Source organism: Lipotes vexillifer, unplaced genomic scaffold (genome assembly GCF_000442215.2).
Source record: "Lipotes vexillifer unplaced genomic scaffold, Lipotes_vexillifer_v1.1 scaffold164, whole genome shotgun sequence".
NCBI classification, from domain to species: Eukaryota; Metazoa; Chordata; class Mammalia; order Artiodactyla; family Lipotidae; genus Lipotes; species Lipotes vexillifer.
In genome coordinates, this window is record NW_006789313.1 from 3,784,298 (window position 1) to 3,807,102 (window position 22,805).

Sequence of the window (22,805 nt, forward strand, 5' to 3'; positions counted from 1 at the left end):
TCAGTGAACTAGAAAAAAACTCCAGCTTATTTTCATTTCATGAAAGTTTAATGAAATTCTATTCTATTTTGAAATTCTGGTAAAGAAAAATTAACTTGGTTCCAGAGAAACCCTTATCTCAACTGGCGCTTTAATCCTCACTGGAGTGAAAACCCTGTAGCCAGTGTCCCAATCCTATGATTACTAATATCTGGTTTTACAATGGAAGGATCTGGAATGACCGAATGGCATCAAATGGAAAGAAAACAAGAAGAACAAGATGTAGGGAGTTCATGGGGTAAAAGGGCCTCCAGCTCTGTAGCGGAAGAGTAGGAGAGCTAAAGGCAGAACGCTTGTTTTTACCTGCCGTCTCCTGTAACTGAGACTTAGGTTGGTACCGAGTGGGGAGGAGGGATCTGATGGGAGGGAGGGAAGTGCAGCACCAGCAGGGGCTGGGCATTTCTGGCTCGGGCCTCGCTGCTCTCTGGGCCTCGTTCTACCCCTCTGCGACATGGGGCCTCTGAACTACATTAGTGGCTCCTGGACATCTTAGGATGCTCTTCCAGGACCGGTGTCTGTCCATGAGGAAGAATCTGCAGGTCCTCAGGAAAAGTAGGAAGATAAAGACAATGTATGAATTGTTTCATTAATCCAACTTTATAAATGGAAAGTTCTGTCTTTCTTATTTTCTGTGATTATGTCCTTTTTAAAAAATATTTATTTTTTATACCATCTTTAAAGGTTATACTCCATTTACAGTTATTAAAAAAATATTGGCTATGTTCCCCATGTTGTACAATACATCCCTGTAGTCTGTCCTACACCCGATAGTTTGTATCTCCCACTTTCCCCACCTTGTATCGCCCCTCCTCCCTCCAGCTGGTAAGCACTAGTTTGTCCTCAATATCTGTGAGTCTGCTTCTTTTTTGTTAGTTGTGTTTTTTAGATTCCACATATAAGTGTTATCATACAGTAGTATTTGCCTTTCTCTATCTGGCTGATTTCATTTAGCATAATGATTATGTCCTTTTTAGTATTTTATAACTATAATAAAGTTGGTGTGTTTTCTTTTTGCAAATTATAGTGATAGTGTAAGTGACAGCTTTCTTGCTTTCTTTCTTTTATAAATGCCTTTATTGGGCAAAAAGTAAGATTGGCAACCATGGATGATCCATTTTGATTCTGTTGTTGAAATCGCACCAGTTCTTGAGCTTGTGAACCCCTAAGGCATATTCTCATGTACAGCTCGTGGACTCCATGTTCTAAGTGGCTTCGGCGAAACACCACACACGTGCTTCGGCTTATTTACAAAACATTTTTGATTTTGTAACCCAGATAGTTGGTGCCCTTGTTGGTGGTAGTTATTCACATCTTCCTTGGTGGATAGCTCCAGGTCTTAGCTCCGTGATGGAAGGAAGAGGCCTCTGAGTTCATAGGCACCAGTTGTGCCTCTTTTGTTTCTGTTATGGAGAGAAGTGGAGTCAGCACGTTATTAAGAATCACCCGCTTCCATCTCATTAGTGATGTGCGGCTAGAGGCTGGTTCCCTGCCCCATTTCTCTGCTGCTCCTCTGCTTTTATAAGGTGGAGGGCGGTGGGCAGGAGAGCCAGGATGTTGTTCTTAAGCATGAATTCGGAGCTGTGCCTGTGTCAGTGTGGCCAGCGCCATGCAGGCTTCTGCTGAAGAACAACCTTTGGGGATTTGCTTGAGGAAGTGTTTCCTCTTCCTGACTCCCCTGAGTCCTGCTCTCTGGTTGGTGCTGGGCCCAGTGATGGAAACTCATGGCATGACCACTCCTGAAAACACCTGTTTGCATGTCTTTTGTGAGGTATCAGAAAGGTAAGTTGAATTCATCCCTTTTTTTTTTTTTAAGCTATGTGTATATCTTTGAATAGTTGTCCCTTTTCTGAAGTTTATGACTTGGTATTAGAAATTTTCAGAATTACTGCTGGAGTACAAAAATCTCTATAGATTTTATCTTATTAGTGGATACCGGTAACTGAGTTGTGATTCTTGAGACACCTTTAGTCAGGCAATCAGAGAGTGCTGTCCATGGTGCTGATTCTCTAAGTTAACGCAGTACGTTGTGTGTTCAGTTCAGGACACAGCTCCAGGGGCCAGAGGACCTGGCATTTTGCCCCAATAGTTTGTAGGACTGTTTCCCCATGTTGCAACCGCGGCAACTTTACCTTATCTCCTGCCCTCGTGGGGATTTTCCCACATCAGCTTGCTAAAGGGACTGTTGGCAAACTCTGATCCAATTTTAGGATTTACACAAATTTTGGAAAAAATGACCTGAAGTAATACAATATCTCAAATTCACATTCTTTCTCTCAGCCTTTAACAGGGTCCAATAACATGTTTCTGTACCAATTTCATCCAGAGATTTCCAATAACGGGGAAAATGGAGGGTGTATATTTAGCAAGATGCTAGCATTTCAGAACCTCTTGCTCTGCTCAGGGTTGTAAACTTTGTGGTGGATTCAACTCCCTCTTCTACTCCCATATTGCACCCAGGCAGGCCTCAGCCCTGGGTGATGCTAAGGGCCTGGGAGAGGTCTGAGCTGCAGGAGCCACACTTCTCTGACCCCAGGCGATTGACCTGGGTCGCCAAGAGAATGAGCAACTGCTGTTTCCCAGTTCATTGTTCCCTCTGGGCAGCCACTTTGGTGTGTAGGGCAACAGGGATATACAAATCCATGCTTTATTAGCTACGCTGATTTCAGTCAATGTCAGTGGGAGAAACAAGAGGACTGCGGTAGTCCCGGGCTCTCTCAAGAATGCAGTCTTGGCTACTGTAAACAGCTATAGATGCATATTAATTACTAGACAGTGATAAGTTACCAGGAATTTTTTAGTTGCCCTGGTTCAAGACAGTCTGTCTGGTCCTCTGACTTTCCCTCTCCCTGCAGACTCTTTAGACAACATATTTACTTCTTCAGGCTTCTGAGGATCATTCACAGTCAGCAGTGATCGCTCTGAGTATAAAGAGCAGAATTCAATTGCAGTATTCTTTTTGTTGTTGTTTAATTGCGATATAATTGGTATACAACACTGGTCTACAGCACGACAACTTGGCATACACACATTGTGAAATGATTACCGTGATAAGTTTAGGTGATATCCATCACCTCATATACATAATTACAAAAACATTGTTTTTCCTTGTGAATTTACTCTCTTAGCAACTTTCAAACATACCATACGGTAGTGTTACCTAAGGTCATCATGTTGTACATTATATCCCCAGGGCTTATTTATCTTATAAGTGAAGTTGGTACCTTTTAACCACCTTCACCCAATTCTGCTACTGCCCATTCCTTGCCTTGGTAACCACAAATCTGATATCATTTTCTATGAGTTTGGGTTGTTGTTTTTTTTTTGCGGTACGCAGGCCTCTCACTGTTGTGGCCTCTCCTGTTGCGGAGCACAGGCTCCGGACGCGCAGGCCCAGCGGCCATGGCTCACGGGCCCAGCCGCTCCGCGGCACGTGGGATCTTCCCGGACCGGGGCGCGAACCCGTGTCCCCTGCATCGGCAGGTGGCCTCTCAACCCCTGCACCACCAGGGAAGCCCCTGGGTTTGGGTTTTTTTAGAGTCCACATGTAAGTAGATTATACAGTATTCGTCTGACTGATTTCACTTAGCATAATGCCCTCAAGGTCCATCGATGTTGTTGCAACTGGCAGGATTTCCTTCTTTTTGTGACTGAATCGTCTTCCATTGTACCACATTTTCTTTGCCCATTCATCTGTTGATGGACACTTAGGTTGCTTCCATATCTTCACTATTGTAAATGATGCTGCACTGAACATGGAGGGTGTAGATATCTCTTTGACAAAGTCATCTCATTTCCTTCAGTTAAATACCCAGTAGTGGAATTGTTGGATCATATGGTAGTTCTACTTTAAATTTTTTGAGGAATCTCCATGCAGTTTTCCACAGTGGCTACACTAATTTATATTCCCACCAGCTGTGCACAAGGGTTCTCTTTTCTTTGCTTCCTTGCCAACACTTGCCATCTCTTGTCTTTTTGATACTAACCATTCTAACAAGCACGAGGTGATATATCATTTCCCTAATGAGTACCGATGTTGAGCACCTTTTCATATACTTGGCCTTTGTGTGTCTTCTTTGGAAAAATGTCACTTCACATCCTTTGCCCATTTTTTAATTGAATTATTTGGATTTTTTTTGCTGTTGATTTGTCTGAGTTCTTCATGTATTTTGGATATTAACCTCTTATCAGATATATGACTTTCAAATATTTTCTTCCATTTTGTTGATTGTCTGCTCTGCTGTGCAGAAGTTTTTATGTCTGATGTAGTCCCACTTGTTTATTTTTAATTTTGTTGCATTTGCTTTGGGTGTCATATCCAAAAAATCACTGCCGAGACGTATGTCGAGGAGTTTTTTCCTCTGCATTTCCTACCAGGAGTTTTATGGTTTCAGGTCATACGTTCAAGTTTTTAATCCATTTTGAGTTAACTTTCGAGTGGTGTAAGATCATTCTTTTACATGTGAATATTCAGCTTTCCCAGAACCAGTTATTGAGAAGACTGTCTTTTCTCCACAGAGTATTCTTGGCTCCCTTGTCAAGTATTAGTTGATGATATATGCGTGAGTTTACTTCTGGGCTCTTAATTCTGTTCCATTGGCCTATGTGTCTATGTTTTATGCCAGTACCATAAAGGTATGATTATTGTATCTTTGTAATACAGTTTGGTTCCATACAAATTTCAATATTGTTTTTTCTATGTCTATGAAAAATGCCATTGGAATCTTGATTGGGAATGTATTGAATCTGTGGATGGCTTCGGGTAGTATGGACATTTCAACAATATTAATTCTTCTAATCCACGAACACAGGACATCTTTCTGTTTATTTGTGTCTTTTTCACTTTCATCAATGCCTTGTATTTTTCAGTGTAAACATCTTTTACCTCCTTGGCTAAATTTATTCCTAAGGATTGTATTTTTTTTGATGTTATTGTAAATGGGATCATTTTCTGTATTTCTTTGTCAGCTAATTCATTGTTTGCAGTGTTCTTTACTGTACCAAATGATAACATTGTATTATATTAGCCATCACATCACAACCCCACTGGGAAATGATTGATTGATTTTTCTCCAACCATTGAAGGAGGCGAACATCAGCACAACTGAGATTTAGTTTTGCTTATTTTGGCATAAGTTTTTTCAAACTGTAAAACCCATACCTGGTGTTTCTGAGCCAGCCACTCTACTCCTCCTCTCATCGATAGCAGGGGCCATTTTAATGTGCCTTTCTTCCCTTGCCCACAAAGATTTTCTGTGCTGTCTTGCAGCTCTAGTTGGTGTTACTGTCAGTCCCAGTTGGTTATCCTCTCAGTGTCAGTGTGATGCATTTACTCCCTGCACAATGGCGAGAAAATAGATCAGATAGTGCTTCCTCTACCCAAGTCCTGGCTTCCATTCACAGATCAGCAGAGGAGACATTTTTTTCAGAAAAAAACCCTGAAGTTTTTCTCTTTGACAGAAGAACTGGTTGGTAGCAAGAACACTTAGATTTAAGCTATTGAAAGCAGCCATGTGAATAGCACTGCCCAAGCGTTAGATGATTCAAAACAACTCTAAGAGACCTTACAGATGCAGGGAAAGAGGTAGAATGTTATAAGTGAGAATGCAGAAGGGCACTCTTTTTAAAAATTTTTTTTTTCTGTACGCGGGCCTCTCACTGTGGTGGCCTCTCCCGTTGCGGAGCACAGGCCCCGGACGCGCAGGCTCAGCGGCCATGGCCCACGGGCCCAGCCGCCCCGCGGTATGCGGGATCCTCCCGGACCGGGGCACGAACCCGCGTCCCCCGCATCGGCAGGCGGACTCTCAACCACTGCGCCACCAGGGAAGCCCCAGAAGGGCACTCTTAATGGCTGGGGACCCAGCAACCAAAGTGAGAACAGAAGACTGGAAATGACTGATTGGGGAGGGGGTGACCAAGTAGTGAGAGATGAAAAGTAAAGCCCCTCCCCCCTAATGTGTTCTGCTTTTTGCCTTCAACTTCATCTCTTCCCAGGCCTTATGAATTCCAGACTGGTGGGAGAGGGAAGGCCAGATTGCAGGTGACACAGAACAGGAAGGGTCTAGCTGGTCTTGGACACCAAGAAGATGGGTGTAGAGATCTAGAGGTCATTGTGGTGGGCCTGGAACTCTTTTTCTACCAAGTTTGAATTGTCTAGAGCCCTCACCACACAGGTTTTACGGTAGAAATTTGTGTCTTTCCCCCTGTCACATACATGGCAGTAGAGCTAAGAGACAGAGAGTTATAGCTGAACACTAGTCCTAGAGCTATCAAGGGCAAGGGGGAACAACCATGTTTATTCTTTGCTTTGGCAGGATTCTAGAGAAATGCTAAAAGGAAAATCAGCCACTGGTCCAGAATGATGCTTCTGAGAATGGGGAAATATGGGGCTGGCCAAAAAATTCGTTTGGGTTCTTCGTCCCATCTTACCCTGAACAAACTTCTTGGCCAACCCAGTACTTGCTGACTGTAAGCATCATACCAGTTACTTAGATGAAGGGTCCAGTGTGGCTGGGGAAGTCCCAGAGGGGTGGTGGCTCTCAAGCTAGGCTGTTCGTTAGAATTACCTAGGATCCCGGGACCCACCGGAGACCTACCAAATAAGAGTCTTAGGCAAATGGCCCTGCCTTTGAGGCTGTAGTTATTTTTTCCTCACTTTGTTTTCATTTTGAAAGGTCTACCAATGATTCTGAGGGATAGCTGGGATTGAGGAGCACTTCTGTATAATCAACCCATGAGAGGTTCAGGAGAACCATTTCCACTGCTCTCCAAGCAGTGTATGGTCCACAGACACATAGGAAGTATTAAGAGCACCTGTTCTATCCATCCACAGGCCCACACATCCACAGAACTCTTTGAGAATCAGCTTCTCCACCTAAGGCCACTTCATATACTTCAAGGAAAGGTCAGGCTTTTGTTTGTGTGTTCTGCTTGGAAATGTAAACTTGACCCTAGGCTTATTTTGTGGATGTAGAGAAGACAGGATGAATTTATCTCTATCCAGCAAGATCATAATTGGGAACAGTGCAAGGGGGTTAGAGGGATGAAGGAAACAGAAGTTGTGTTGATAAAGGACATCCAGGAGAGAAAAACAATTGGTTAAAGAGTGCAGGAGAGAGAGAGGAGGATCAAACAACAAAATATATTTGAGTTCATTTTCTTCCTCATAACCCACATGAGTAGAGGTGTTTGCACGCAGTCGGACTCAGTAGTGGTTTTATGATAAAAACTTACGCCTATTTTGTTAATTCCCAGGATGAATGGTGATTTTTTTTTTTTTTTTTCCTAGAGGCATAGTAGATAAAGACAGTATTTGATTTTTCATGTCCAGGTAATCTGACCTTTTAGATGTTAAACTCTTTGTAGGAGATATTTGTTGTACGGTGCCTTGGGTGAAAGGAAATGGTTGAGCAGAGTTCTTTGTCTTGACCCTACGTGGCCACTGGTCCACCATCCCGTCAGAGGCCTGATGAATGATGAGGATGTATGGTTCAAATAAAAACTAGAGCAGTGCCTGGAAAACAAATCTGGCTGACAGGGTCCTTTTATTTAGAGAATGAACTTGGCGATGTCAGATTCTTAGAAATTTGTTAGTCAGCTATAGGAGGAAGGGGGGAAATTAATTCAGAGAAGAAAATAATTGCTTCACCTCTTTCAAAGGTCATCAATCTAAATGTCTTTAATACCCTGACAAATATCTCCTGTCAATTTGCTCCTTTAAAAGATACCATAATAGGAAATATGTTCCAGCTACCATCCTGGCTGTCTGGTTTCCCTGTGGTGTCTACCTGCAAAGAGAAGCACAGGTGCAACTAGAATGACCCCGTGCTCAATTTGGAGGCGTCCCAATGGCCACCATTTTCCCCCTCAATGGAGAATGCTTATCCTCCTGTTTCAGAATCAGCATTTGTAAAACCGCAGCCCGAGTGGGAACCTCCAAAAGTCATTTAATTTGTTCCCCAAATGTCGTGGGTTGGGATGGGAACATGGTTGCATGTGTCCACCATTCTCAAAGAGCCGAGACCTTTATTTTTAAAGACTTGAAAGGCAGGAGATTCCTCAGTTACCTTTAGTCGTGCATTCAGGGCTCAAATCTGCACCATGCACAGGCTCTTCCTTCTCATGACTTGAAGTGCTCACGGGAAATAATGAACTCGGGGTCATAACAACAGCTCCTCTGCGATCCCTAAGTCATCTGAGCCATCTCTCTGATTTCCCTCACCCCTTCGGCCACATCTGTGCAAAAGAGAAGCCGTGTAGGCACTTTCCTGGAAGAAAATACCTCCTTGCTGTGCAGGTTCTTGTTACAGATAAGGCTCATGGCCCAGAGCTTACATTTTCTCACATAAGGCTCTGGCCTTTCATCCTTTTGTCCTGAAGTACTTCCATGTGGCTATGAAATTAATGACTTGAACAAAAATGAGATTTGCCAAAATGTTCTCGCCCAGGAAGAAGAATTCTAGGTGCTTCCAGGAGGTTGGGTTGGCTGAATACAATGAATGATAAACTATGGAAATGGTAAATTTGGCATTCAGTGCTAGATGGTTGGGGGATGGATTGTTTGGGTTTTGCCTGTTTTCCTCTATTTAAGAAGTGAAAGAAAGAAAAGAGACTAGCCTGCCTTTGTGCACAGCTTTTTGAGCGCTCTGTTCTTGGGCCCTGGGATATGCAGTGATGGTGAGCGAGCAGTACTGAGGGCATGGGAGGTCGGGCTCCTTGAGTCACGGTCACCCTGCTGACCTTGCTGGGAGGTCAAGTTCTGCCCTAGGCCCTCTGCAGACGAGCTTTAACCTCTTCTCTTTGGGGTTGTACTGTGCCTGCAGCTTGTGAGTCGTGGGTCTGTCTTGTCAGTAGGGCAACTGGGAAGACTGTCGTGATCACTGAACGTGGGAAGTGGGCTGTCAGACGCTGCACTTCCTCTTTTCTGAACTTCATTAAAATTCTATTTCATGATTTCAGTTTTTAACAGTATCCCAAGAGGCCCATGAAGGATGCTAAGAATGTGGCCTCCTTAAGAGCCTGCACTGTTGTGGTCGAGTTGGCCCAGACTCACTTGAAGCGTTTCTTATAGAGGAAACCTCATTAGGGGACTCCATCCTGATACTGTTGCTTTCTGTATAGCCAATGGCTCAGAAATCTTTGACTAAGAGTTTTAGATCCATTATTAATCATCCTTTTATAAGTGAAAACTCAAGGTGTCAAATTGTAAGAATGATACCTTAGACTTCTTATAGTGTCTTTATATCCCTAAGTGGGGAACCAAAAGCTGGACTTGGCAATTACCTAGCTGAAGAGTAGGGTATCTGATCCAGAAAAGGTGGTGGAGAAAAGAGTTTAGTTTCCTGTATTGGGTTTTTCAGGATTTCACACATAGTGAGGGAGTTAGGATGGCTAGAAAGTGCTTATGGAATTGCTGTTGTCATATTCCCTGACTCTGACTCTAAATCACTAGTCATCTGTACATGTGCCTTCCCACCCCAGGACTTTGTAAATTCCAGTATACTACTTTAACTGTCATTAAAGAGGGAAAATTGCCTCTGTTCCCAGGAGTTTCCAATCTAAGACCTGGTTGGAAAGTGCCCCAAGAGTTCCTTCGGTGCCATTTGAGCTGGGGAGTCCCAACTGTCCCACTGATTATGCGGTTCTGTCAACCCCTCCTAGAACAGTGGGGTGCTAGAGTGGGGTCTTGGGAATTTGGCCAGAAGGGTGTGATGGCTTGTAGCAGTTGGGGAAGGTAGACCTGGAATCTGATGGCTGGTGGGGGCAGCCTTGGGAAGCATGGAGTAGTGTAGAAAACATGTCTCTAGGGACAAGGGTGGGATCCAAGGTGAAAGATCCACTAAGGGCTGTCAGAAGAGCCAGGATGTTTGAGATCCAAGCGTGAGTGACTCCCTGGGCAAGAGATTTTCCCTATGGAGTCTGGGATAGGCCTGAGGGAACTCAGGGGAGGACAGAGGTGTCTTGGATAAAGGCTGCCTCTCTGGGCTTTCTGTCCAACACCAGGGTAGGGCTAGACTCTGGAGTCAGTGCCTAACTGCAAGCATGCTAGGTATGCCTTGCCAGCCACCTTTCAGACAGGTGAAGTCATTTACAGAGGATTCTGGCAAATAAATCACACCTCGAGCAACTGAAGTTTTAACAAAGAGACAGAACACTCTCGTAGCCCTCCATTGTTTTAAACACATGCAGCACGGTGTTGCGTCCCATGCACACGGACGTTTTACTGAAATGATCATGTGGTAGTAGTGCTAAAGAAAAATTTGGAAAAGGAAAGTCCAGTGGTTCTGCAACCACCCAAATGGCTATTTCATTTTTATAGGTTTCCTTATCATTCTTGCATATATATATATATATATATATATATATATATATGTGTGTGTGTGTGTATATATATATATATATATATATAGTAGAAGGCATTTTTGCATTCTGCCTTTTCCACAGTGGTCTATCATAACCATTTTCTGTGTTTCCAGTAGCCTCTGTAAATTGTCTCCTTTCATGGTTGCAGGGTAGAACATTCTGAAGAAGCCCCATCTTTTACTAGACAATATTTTTCTTTTGGATAGTCAAGTCCTTTCCGGGTTTTTTGTTTGCCCCATTATGATGCTCTCTTCACAACAGTGTGCAAACCGTTTTGCTTTTTTTGAATTACTCCCAGAAGTAGGATTACTACAGCAAAGTTTACTGACTTCTTTATGGCTCTTTTTATATACTACCATCTTGCTTTTCAAAAGACTTGTATTCAGTGCCACCTTACAGGGTAACACCGGCTAAACTGCAACTCTGATGGCAGGCATTAAGGCTTTTTCCCCATTTTTGAAAATTTAGTTGATGAAAAATGATACATCAGAGTTGCTTTGTCATTCCTTTCATTACTAGAAGAGATAAAATCTCTGCCATATGTTTTAATTTTATTCCTGATATGAATCATTTATTCATATCCTTTGCCCATTTCTTTATTTGATGATTTTTTCTTACATTTCAATGAGATGTTAATCCTTTTGTCAAAGTGATACAAAGAATTTCTGTAGTCTGTTAAGTGTCGACGTTTCCATTGTTCTGAAGTTTAGAAATCTTGGTAAAATCCTGTCTTTTTATTTCCTTTGAATTTATCTGTTGCTTCAGAGCATAGATAAGTATTAGCTCTGTAAAAGAATGTGGACTATTTATTACATGCTAGTTGTCTAAGAGTTTAATTTTAAAATAAATTATTTAACTCTGTTACCCATCCATAATCTATCTTTTATATTTCCTGTAGATCTTACGGAATACTTTTCTATTTTGCTCTCCACGTATCAAACAAAGAGACATTTGCTTAATAATCCTGCCTTCCCCGCATTGTACTAAAAATCTGCTTTATCATATGCTGCATTTCAGATTTGTTTATGGACTGTCTGTATTGTGTTACATTCTTCTTTTGAACCATTACCAGAATGAATGAATGAATGAATTTTGCTTTGTAACATTTTCTGAAACTTGGTTCCTTTTCAGAATAAATTTCTTAATGTTTCTGCTTGCAGATTAACTTTATAGTGATTTTGTTGAATGCCTAAATAGCCTACTGGAATTTTCATTAAAAGTGCATTAAATCTGTAAGTTAAATTTAGGAGAATAAGCATTAACAAATACTGGTATTTTCATTCTGTAACAAAGTACACATTTCCATTTCATCAAGTCAAATTTTGTTTTATAAAGCAAAAGTTTGTAGTTTCATTTTGAAGGTTTAGCTCAACATTTAGGTAAATTCCTAAACTTTTTAATATCTTGTAGCAATTATGAATAGAAACTTTCGTTATGTTTTCTAACTGAAAATACTAGGTTACTTGCTTTTGCTTCTGCTATTAGGTGTTACTGTTTTTTTACTTGTATGGCATCATTGTTATTTAGTTGTCGCTTGTGTCAGAGGAAACCTCCTGGGCGATGTAAAGGGTCTCCAGCGTGTTGGAGGAAACATTGCTCTGTGACCTTCTAGCAAGGCTCCTTTCTTTCTTTGATAGCCTGAAAGAGTGGAAGGGAGGGGAGTGGGGGAGGAAAAGAAAATGAAAGTACACACATCCACACCCAGGAAGTGATGTCGTGCCCTGCAAGCCCTCCAGGAAGGTAGCCCCCCAAGCTTTCACAGCTTATGTTAGATCCACAAGGAGACTTTCCAGATCCTGGAAGCCCCAAAGTGGAATCTGGGGTTCCAGATTATAAAAGAAGGTGGCTTAGAGATCTGACAGTCTTGAAGCATTTATGTATGGCTGGAGAGAAGCAGAGTTCCCCTCTCCTTTGTTGCCATATTGGGATTATCTTACTGGGTGACAGTGTCCTCTGGGAACCTCCTAAAGAAATGTCAGTGACAGAATCACTTTTGAAATTACAGACGAGATGATTGAATTAATGATCTAGTGGAACATTTTTCCTCAGGACATGGCATCAGGGTGCTTTTGCTGGCTTCACCCGCTGCTGCACTCCCATCCCACGAGGTGGTACCATATAATCTCATTCTGCCAATGATGATGGCCAAGGTCACTCCCAGCAGGGGCAGGACTGCCATCCCAATAAAGTCTCACAGTCTTGAGGTCTGGATCCCGCTTGGGAACAGACCCGTGAAGTCTCCTATGTAGCATATCATATCATAGCATATCCTGGAATGTTGTCTAGAATTAGCATCAAATAGTGAAAAGAGTTGGTAGAATTTGTCGTTAGACCCAAGTTGAAATCCAAGCTCGCTGCTTACAAGCTGACCATAGGAAAGCTTCTCTTTTTCCGTTTGTATAAGGCAGACAAAAGGACTGTCTCATCCAATTATTATTCATTTGTTCAGGAAATAGGAAGATGAAATATGAAAATGAGTGCCTCCTGTTTGTCAGGCACTGATAAAAGTGATGTTGATATGGCAGAGAACACACCAAAGACTCATGGAGCTTATGTCCTAGGGGGAGAGAGGGAGGGGAGATACATGTCAAAAACAATATATCAGCTAATAAATGCCATGAGAAATAATAAAGCAGAAACAATGTGATCAAGTAAGGGGGATTGTTCTTTTAGAAGAGATGATCAGAGAAGACTTCTCTAATAAGATATCTGAACACAGAGATGAATAAGGATGGAAATGAGCCATGAGAATATTGCAGGAAGAGCATTCCGGGCAGAGGGAAGCATATGTGCAAAGGCCCTGCAGTAGGAGATTGCTTGTCTGAAGAATAGAGGCAGGGCCATGGGGCTGGAGCAGAGGGAGTGGTGGAGACCCTCCTGCTGGCAGGTGATGAGGTCAGATAGGTGGAGGGAACCAGATCGAGTAGGGCAGGGATCACAACAGCAGGCCAAATCCAGCCTATGCTTGTTTATGTACAGCCCTTTAGGTAAAAATGGCTTTTAATTTTTGAAAAAGTTGTTTAAAAAAGAAGACTACATGACATACGTGTCCTGCAAAGCCTCAGTTATTTACTGTCTGGTCTTTTATAGGGAAAATTTGCCAATTCCTGATGCAGGGCCTTAGAAGCCATGGTGAGGACGTCATATTTCTAAGTGTGAAAGGAAGCCATTGGGAGGGTTCTGAGCAAGAAAATTAACGTGAGGTGATTGACAGTCTTAAACAGATGGCTCGGACTGCTGTGTTAGCTCAGACTATAAACGGGGCGGGTGCAGCAGGGAGCACAGTTAGGAGGTGTTATAGTCAGGGTGAGACAGGCCAATAGGTTGGACCAGACAGGTAGCAGTGGGACACTGAATAGTCGGTTAGAGAATACATTTTGAAGGTGGCACCGAAGGTGCTTTGGATGGACTGTGGAGTGAGAGAGGGAGGATGGAGTAAAGGATGACTCCAAGATTTTTGGTCTACATCCTCTCCGTAGGTTGTCCTGGAAACTGAATGAGAGAATGATCTTTTCTGTCCTTAGGGTTTGATGCCTTCAGTCCTTCTACCATTTTGTAGTCAGTGTTACCTTCCTAAGGGACAGTTTTGATTGTGACATTCTCCACATAGCACAGGGAGATCAGCTCGGTGCTTTGTGACCACCTAGAGGGGTGGGATAGGGAGGGTGGGAGGGAGGGAGATGCAAGAGGGAGGAGATATGGGGACATATGTATGTGTGTAACTGATTCACTTTGTTATAAAGCAGAAACTAACACACCATTGTAAAGCAATTATACTCCAATAAAGATGTTAAAAAAAAAAGAAAGAAAAAGAAAACAAAACATTTACATGATTAAAAAAAAAAAACCCAACCTCTACCAGTGTCCCATTAGCTGTGGAACGGTCAGGTGTGGCCCTCCATAATCTGACAGGCCTGTACCTGCGTCCTAACTCATTTCCAGCTATTCCCTTTCATCAAACCCAACACTAACCAGTGAATCGCCCACCAGTCCCCACGTGTACTTCATACCCTCACCTCCAGCACTTTGCCTATATGGGTTCCTCTTTTTTTTTTTTTTTTTTTAATTATCATTACACATCAACAGTCCTACTAGAATGTTACTGTCTACCTTTTTGATAAAGCAATTCCTTAACACCCTCGTTACCCTCCTGGTCTATTCCAATGCTGTTTGTCTTCACCTCTTTGAACAGGGATGTCATTTCTATTTGTAACATGGTTTTTTATACACAAGCCTTGTCTCCTGCCAGAATACTGAGAGGGAGATAATAGAGGATATGGTTAAATCCCTCATCTTTGTTAAATCCCAGCTTTGCCCTTGGAACCTGTATGACTTTGAGCAACTTACTTTACTTCTTGCAGCCTCAGTTGGTGCTTCCATAAAATGGAGGTAATTCCATGGTTACTTCGCAGCACTAATTAAGAGATAGAATGAGATGATTCCCGTACAGCACTTAGTGTAGTTATGTGCCTGCCATGTAGTTAGAGCTCATTTAATTCCAACTGTATCAATTCACCTTCATTAAGGAGCTGAGGAAGAATCTTTCTATCCTATTCTTCCTGGTGCTGTGTACCCTGGTTTTGTACACAGTAGGCAAATGAATATATTGTAAAAAGTACAGTGAAATGAGTCAGGTTTTGGAATTAACTCTGAGTTCAGTTCCCACCACCATCACCACCACATCCGGCTGTGTGACCTGTGGCAAGATCCTTTCCTCTCTGAGTTTCATTCAGATTCCTCACGTTCCAAGTGGATGAAATGATTCCTACCTTGAAAAGTTAGGAGGATGAACTATGATGGGTGTAAAGCACCTGAGGCGTGGTGTGTGCCAGTGATAGCTCTCACCAGGATGACGATTATCAAAGCTTCTGCACAGGGCTTCCCTGGTGGCTCAGTGGTTGAGAGTCCGCCTGCCGATGGAGGGGACACGGGTTCGTGCCCCGGTCCGGGAAGATCCCACATGCCGCGGAGCGGCTGGGCCCGTGAGCCATGGCCACTGGGCCTCCGCGTCTGGAGCCTGTGCCCCACAACGGGAGAGGCCACAACAGTGAGAGGCCCGCGTACCGCAAAAAAAAAAAAAAAAAAGCTTCTGCAGAAAAAGCTCCGTTACCTTTCTGGCACGGAAGCTCCATCATTCCTTAAAGCACTGGTGCTCAAAATGTGGTTTCTGGTCCGGCAGCATAATCAATGTCATTTTCCCTGGAACTTATTAGAAATGCAAGTTCTCAGGTTCCACCCCGAGCCTAGTAAAGCAGACACAGTGGAGTGGGGTCCAGCCGCCTGTGTATTAACAAGCTGATGTGCACAAGCATCTGAGATCTTAGTGGAGGGAAGAGTTGGCATGGGTCGTTCCCTTCAATCCCAGTGGGGTAGTTAAGTCACTCTGCTTTTCTGTTGGCATCATAATTGAGGACATGAGAGCCAGGAGATGTTTCCAGCATTGCCAGAGAAGGATAGCACAGGCCCCTTAGTGCCACTTTGGGGGTCAGCAACTCCTGACTCTTTACCTACCATTACTCACAGAGTTGACAGGAACAAAGAAGAATCGGAGGAGGGTGTGACCCATGGTTAACAATGGGATGTATAGTTCAGTGAGTAGTTCAGTTTGAGGCACAGGACTAGTCTGGGAGCATAAACCCACAACATAAGCCATTGTGAGCTATTAATTAACTTGTAACATTACAACTGTCAGTGAGCCTGACAAGATAATGAAAATCCTTTAGTGTGACTGATTTTAATGTAAGCTGTTGACACGTTCGTAAATACAGCAACTAAAGTTAGTTCAGATGGTTTCAAGAAATTCAGAAATATTGTGAAGAACATTTAATCCTTCCGTAGTATTAAGGTCTAGAGAGCATTTAAATATCTCTAGAGCTGTGGGGAAAAAAGCACAGCCACGTTTATATATAGTTACCGGCTTTTTTTTTTTTAACATGATACCACATTTATCTTTTTCCTTTTCTTTAGGCTCCTTGTATGACATGAAAAATCATCTCTTTGACAGGGTGATTCTGTTAATCCAAATAGAGTTGAAATAGAATTACTTCAGGTCTTACCATCTAGACCTCTGCCTTCTCTCCACCATCAGCTTCCCCTTCATCACCCGTGGCCCTGATGAGGGGTCGACACAGGAGAGAAGCAGACCCTCGAACCAGCCCTTGGGCTTGCTGCTATGTAGCTCTAATACATGATGCATAAGAGGTGCCCTTGGCATACGGAAGGAAAGTGTTAGAATTTCTGTTTGTGATTCATTTTAATCTCAGGCTTTGAGCTCTCTTTTTGTCCACATTTGGGGATGGTGGTCTATGCGCAAATATTTCTTCCTAAAAGGGGTGTGTGATCAAAAAAATGTGACTTGTCTCTGAGGGCAGGTTAACATGACAGGGAGAGATTTGGGTAAAAGGTTGAAAATGTTGATGCCAAAACATTCTAGAATTTTCTGTAGATTGCAGTTTTCCATGTTACCTTTTCACCTATAACTGGAAACATAATAGCCTTGTCTCCTATCATGTGCTATTCAGTTCAGATCATGGGGTGCCAATCAGATAAGGGGAAAAGTAAGAAGCAGACACCGGTGGTTTTATGTCTCTTCCTCTTGGGCCTCTCCCGCTGCTTGGGCTGCCATTGAGTGAACAGCCAGAGTGGAGCTGCCTGGTGGGGCACAGAAAGGGCACCTAGATGGACCCTTAACTAGAGGATCTATTCTCGCATCACTGGTTGCCCTTTTAAAGCCCTGGATTTCAGAGCCATCTCTCGTTGGTGCGATGTGGGTAAATAGAACCCATTTAAGTGAGTGGGCAGGAGGCAAAAGTGCCTTGAAGAGAAAAGACCCCAAGGCACAGACTGTGACCATATGCCTGCCCCCAAGCTGCCTTTTTGTCGCTAGGCCGTAGTTACCTCACATTTGTTTCTCTCTCTCTCTCGCTCTGAACGCTTCTGAGAAGTTTCAAAGGAAGGTAAGCAGTAACTATCTAATTTACGTGCTTCTCTAGTAGAACGGCTCTGGGTTTCCGCTGATCCCGGGCAGGGGCTGTTTTCAAGAAGAGGCCCCACTCACGCTCTCCCAGGGATGTTGCATGGCTGTGGTCACCAGTACCCTCCCCACCCTGCCTGTAGGCTGGCCACTCGCTTCTAGAATGAATTCCTTGGGAGCTTCTCGATGGGTCTTGTCTTTGTAGTCTATCTTCTAAGAATTCTTGTGCTGCTTTGCCGTCAGAGAGGCCGTGCCTGGCCGGTGCTGACATTTCTTGCCCTCCTTCCCCACAGGCTGCACAAGGGGGTGGCCACAGGACCCTGCTGTACGGCCACGCGATTCTCCTGCGGCACTCCTTCAGCGGAATGGTAAGCATCTCTGGATCCGCTTTCACCATTCAAGGAGGAGGGGAAAGATGAGGAGGGAAGAAAGGGCTGGAAACCAGCAAGTGTCTAGATCAGGTTAAGTAATCAGCGGGAATCATTTGAAATGGAAATAACTGTAGCACATTACTGTCTTAGCGTTTCCTTCCTGGAACTTACCTCACTGAGCACTTATATATTTATGTTTGTTTAATGTCTGACCACCTTCCTCCCCACTCCAGAGAAGGACCGTGTCTTGTTTTAAATGTATTTAATTAAACCTACCTCGACCGAGTGCAGTGCCTGGATATACTAGATGCTCCGTAAATATCTGTTGAATGGATGGTCAAATAAACCGTGGAATAACTGATGACTTGCACATATGACGTATACGAGCATAACCAGCGTAGGAGAAAAAGCAATCAAATGGATTTTTTGTGAAATTTCTCCTCTTTTACTAGCTAAAGGAAATAGGATGGTATCTGGTGCCTTCAGTCCTGGAAGAATTTGAAGGTATTATGTTAATCCAGAGGTGGGAGGCAGACAATGAGCAAAGCAGTCACGGGAAGCAGGTCAGGCTTTGATCTATTCAGGGATCTAGAACCAGAATTAACCGAAATGGCGATTACTCACTATAACTTGAAATTTTTTTCAAGTTTTAAATAAATATAATTTGTTAAACACAGATACTGCAGTTCTTTTGCAGGGAGTGTTAAGAGGAATATCATGATCCCAATCAAGTATAATATGTACCAGTTCTAATAACCTTTACCCCCAGTTCCTACATGTATCATTCTCCCTTGCTATCAGTATAAGGAAGATTTCTTTCTCTAGCCCTAGTGGAAAACTGTGACATGAATTCAAGACTTTATTTTCACACATTTTATACCTGCAGCAGCTGCAAAGTTTGTCTCAAAGCTTGAACTATCAAATTGGCAGTGAGAGCAGCAGCTGCCTCTTAAATTATTTATTTATTGCAGCATTTTTTTTTTTTTCTGAGCACTGGTAAGAAGTTGACCTTTTCAGCCTGAACATTCATCTGTGATAATCCCTCTTGGCAAAGGTAAAAGAACAAAAGTGACCAAATCGAAGGTTATCTGAGCAGGAGATGGGGACAGATGAACATTCATCTGTGATAATCCCTCTTGGCAAAGGTAAAAGAACAAAAGTGACCAAATCGAAGGTTATCTGAGCAGGAGATGGGGACAGAGAGTGGGGAAACTTTTGCACCCTGACACTCTCTAGAATTGAGAGGTGATCATTCATCTTTAAGAATCTGGTGCTTATCCATAGGGTAAATAAAACCCTAATACCTCTCTTTTTCTACCTAAATGGAATAAACAAAAGCTCAAAAAGCACACTTCTGGCTTTGAAAACTCAGGCTAGCATTGTGCTAGAGACAGGAAGGTTTACATTATTCATCCTTAGGTTGGTTGCCCCTCACTCCCAAGAAATCCCACTCTCGGTTAACATGAACTCTATCCTGGCCAGTTCCTTTTAGGACCAGCATTGAGCGTGCAGCCTATGAAGATGACTGTATAATACAGTGATTCTTCATTTTCCTGTTGCAGTGAACTAGAAGTAAAACTCAGCAAGTTTGTGCCAAGTGCATATCCGCCTCCCAGTCTAATTCTAAGGCCACCCACTGTGCCTGTCAATAAAAGGAGGCAGGGAACAGGCTGTGTACTTTTTTCCTTCATTAAGTTATTTTTTAAAATAATTTTTAACTTTTACATGCACATGTATTTTTATCATCAGAAAAAAAAAAAAAAAGCCATAGGCATTATTTGAGAAGTTCTAAAGCTCATAACGAATTGGAAAAACAGAAAATAAATAGAAATGGGGGCATCATTGCGGTCACTCCCACTGTCCAAAGACAACTTGTTATCAATTTGGTGTAATTCCCTTTAGCCTGGGCGCTAGGCATTTAAGTTTTGCATACGTGGCAACTATATAAGTACACCATTTTGTGTATATTCCATATTGTTACACACGCTTGAAAAATATGCTTCGTGGTAACATAATATTCCATGAAATAAAGTACCAAAGTTTATCAACCTTTCCATTATTGTTGGCCATTTATGTTCTGTTTATATTGTTCCCAGTTTAAAAGTTTCTCAGAGTATCTTTGAACAAAAGCATATTTAATATTTCAAACTTTCTCTGTTTCAAACTTATTCCTCATAGTCCTATGAGTTAAATCACTGGGTCATCAGATAAGAGCATCTTTGAGGTTTTAAATATTTTACAAAAATCTATCCCAGAAGCACTGTAGCAATGAACAAGATAAACAGGCCCTTTTCATAGTAGCTCAATGTTGAAATTGACAACTGGAAGCCAACTAGTGGTGAGATGCCAAGATTTGACAGAAGAGTATGACTTCATTAGCATCTACTCTTGTTCCACAGTATCTAACATGTTTGACTACATCAAGATCCCAGACAGATAAACTTGCCTTTGATGTAGGTCTACGGGAACATGCCACAGGTAAGTCAACATGCCTAGGTCTGCTGCTCAGTGGGGTCTTGGGCTAAGGGCTTTTGAGAAGGGTACTGAATGCTACTCATTTGGGATTCCAAACCAAACTGGTCAATATCAACCTGGTCTGATAAAACTTTGGAGAATTTAAAAAAAGAATGTGTAATGAAAACATAGGAACTAAGAATGAGGGCAAGCATAATGTTTTAACTGCAGTCTGCCAAGGTCTCAAAGAAAAACAATTTTTAGGGTTAGGAACCAAAAGTAAGTAGAGAAGTTATTCCTGAAAGAAACCAATGGTAATGAATAATCGCTAAAAAACAAAGAGAGCATAATAAGGGTTTACATAATGAAATATAGTGTTGAGATCAGAAAAGTAGTTCTGGGACTTCCCTGGCAGTCCAGTTGTTAAGACCTCGACTTCCAGTGCGGGGGGTACAGTTCGATCCCTGGTTGGGGAGCTAAGATCCCATATGCCTCCTGGCCAAAAAACCAAAACATAAAACAGAAGCAATATGGTAACAAATTCGATAAAGATTTTAAAAATGGTCCACATTAAAAAAAAAAAAATCTTTAAAAAGAGTAGTCCCATTTTATTCTGCAGTGAACCAGCTATTTTTAAAGCAGTGTTTCCCAACTGCTAGTCAATGACATCCACCATCGCGGGGTTTGCCATTCCTGTACGTCACTTTTATTATTATTTAATTTATATTTTTCTTTACATTTACTTACTTTTATACTTATAATTTTATAATAAGACTAAACTAAAATCATTGGTATAAGTAGAAAACTGGTATTGCTTGCCTTAAAAATAAATAGAAAAGAAAACCATGTCACTAAATAATTGAAGAGGTGTTGGCAAATATTAGAAAAGTGTTCATGATATACAAGCTCCAAAGTGAAAACTTTCTGATAGAATCAGAAGGCTTAAAAGTAATAAAAGAAATTTCTCACTGTATGATTCAGTGTTGTTTAATTGCCCTCCACCACTAGTGCTGTACATCATATACCATCATATAGTTTGGGGAACACTGGCTGTTTTTTTTTTTTTTAGTTCAGTCGAAAATAATGACAGTCAAGTGTTGGATCCTAAGAAAGGTGGTGACCAGGGAGACGCAGGTTCTCTCTGGACACCAGAAATGAAGAACAGAGGGCTAAGATAATTGGCAACAAATATTTCTAGTTATAGTATCAAAGAAGGGGCTGACTTGCTGTGGGTTATTCCAAAGACCAGTGGAGCAATGGATAGAAGTTGAAAAGAGGCCCATTTCGTCTCAAAGAAGGAAACCATTTTGTAATATCTGCAAGTATCCAGTAGAGGAACAGCTGGCCTCGGGAAGGAGGATGTTCCCTGTGGCTGGAAATATTCATGGACAATCTATCTGCCAAGGGCATTACATACATAATTTCTGCTCTATTTAGAGGTTGGGCTTATGGACCAATCAGGATTCTTGGTTGCAAACAGCAGAAACTAATTCCATTAACTCAAGCAGAATGAGCGGTTACTGGAAGGATATTGTGTAGACCTTCTCTGAAGCTGAGCCCCAGCCTTAGAAAATGGGCAGAAACAAAGGCAAGGGAAGAGCAAACAGCCTAGGTCACACTGCAGGAAGCGTCTCAAAGTCTCAGTCTTTGATGTCATGACATTCTCCCCCAAATAGGAAGGGAGTTCCATTGTTGGGTAGTCAAACAAGGACAAAGTCCATATGGTCTTGCTGAAACTACGTCCGTTCATAAGGGGATGATCCAGATTGTCTGATTTTACAGATATCTAGAAAAAAAAAAAATCTAGGGTTTAACCCATGTGCATTTGCAGTTTCTGCATCATGCACAGTCACATCCAGAACGCCTGACGAGAGCCCTTCCCTCTCCTTTTTGTACAGAGCAGAAGAGTGAGCCTGCCTCTTTCGGGTTTTTTTTTTTTTTTCTTCCTGAAATCAGATTATATTTGAATTTGATTTGAGGTTGCTTTGTTTTCAGCTAAAGTGTCATTCTTAAAATATAATTTCCTCTAAGGTGTTGTCAACCTTTGCTGAAAATTACAAAATGAGTGAAGTGCCACACATTCTGAGTGTAAGCTGACCTCTAAATATAAACCAGCTGTCAGTCTTAGAGCACATAATCGGAAAAGTCATATATGGTCGTTCTATTTATACCAGTAAAATGACTTCAGACTTTTTGAGAATTGGGAAGAAATTTGAGAAATAACCACTTTCTAGTCATGTGTTCAGGAAAGCTGTTCTTTTTAAAAAATTATTAGAACCTCCAATAAAAATAGAGGGAAATAGCAGCAGAGAATATTACTCTTTCTAGCACTTTTTTTTCTAAATTCCTAAAATCAGACTTGGTGTGAATTCTGCTGACAGATTAAGGAAACACATGCACCAACCCAAGTTCAAGGTAGCTGATCAGAAGCTGACTTTGGCAGAAAGGCAGAGGGGAAAGTGTTGACCAGGTGTTCATGAAAGCCTAGAGTCTAAAATAATTTATTTACCTCCCTCACCCCCAACCCATTTCATATTCTCCTTGAAGAAGACCAGCTTGCTGTTTGCTGGGGAGGAGGAGGGCGCTCATGCAGCTCAGATACGGTTCAG

The 22,805-nt window shown here is 42.2% G+C and overlaps 1 protein-coding gene across 1 annotated transcript in view; it reads left to right on the top strand.

Moving 5' to 3' along the window:
* The window catches only part of RYR3 (ryanodine receptor 3), a 394,047-nt gene that overhangs the window by 54,367 nt on the left and 316,875 nt on the right, over positions 1 to 22,805 (top strand). The window contains exons 6-7 of the mRNA XM_007462557.1: positions 17,665 to 17,739; positions 20,142 to 20,220. Coding sequence (XP_007462619.1) covers positions 17,665 to 17,739; positions 20,142 to 20,220 — 154 coding nt within the window. The remainder of the gene's footprint in view (positions 1 to 17,664; positions 17,740 to 20,141; positions 20,221 to 22,805) is intronic.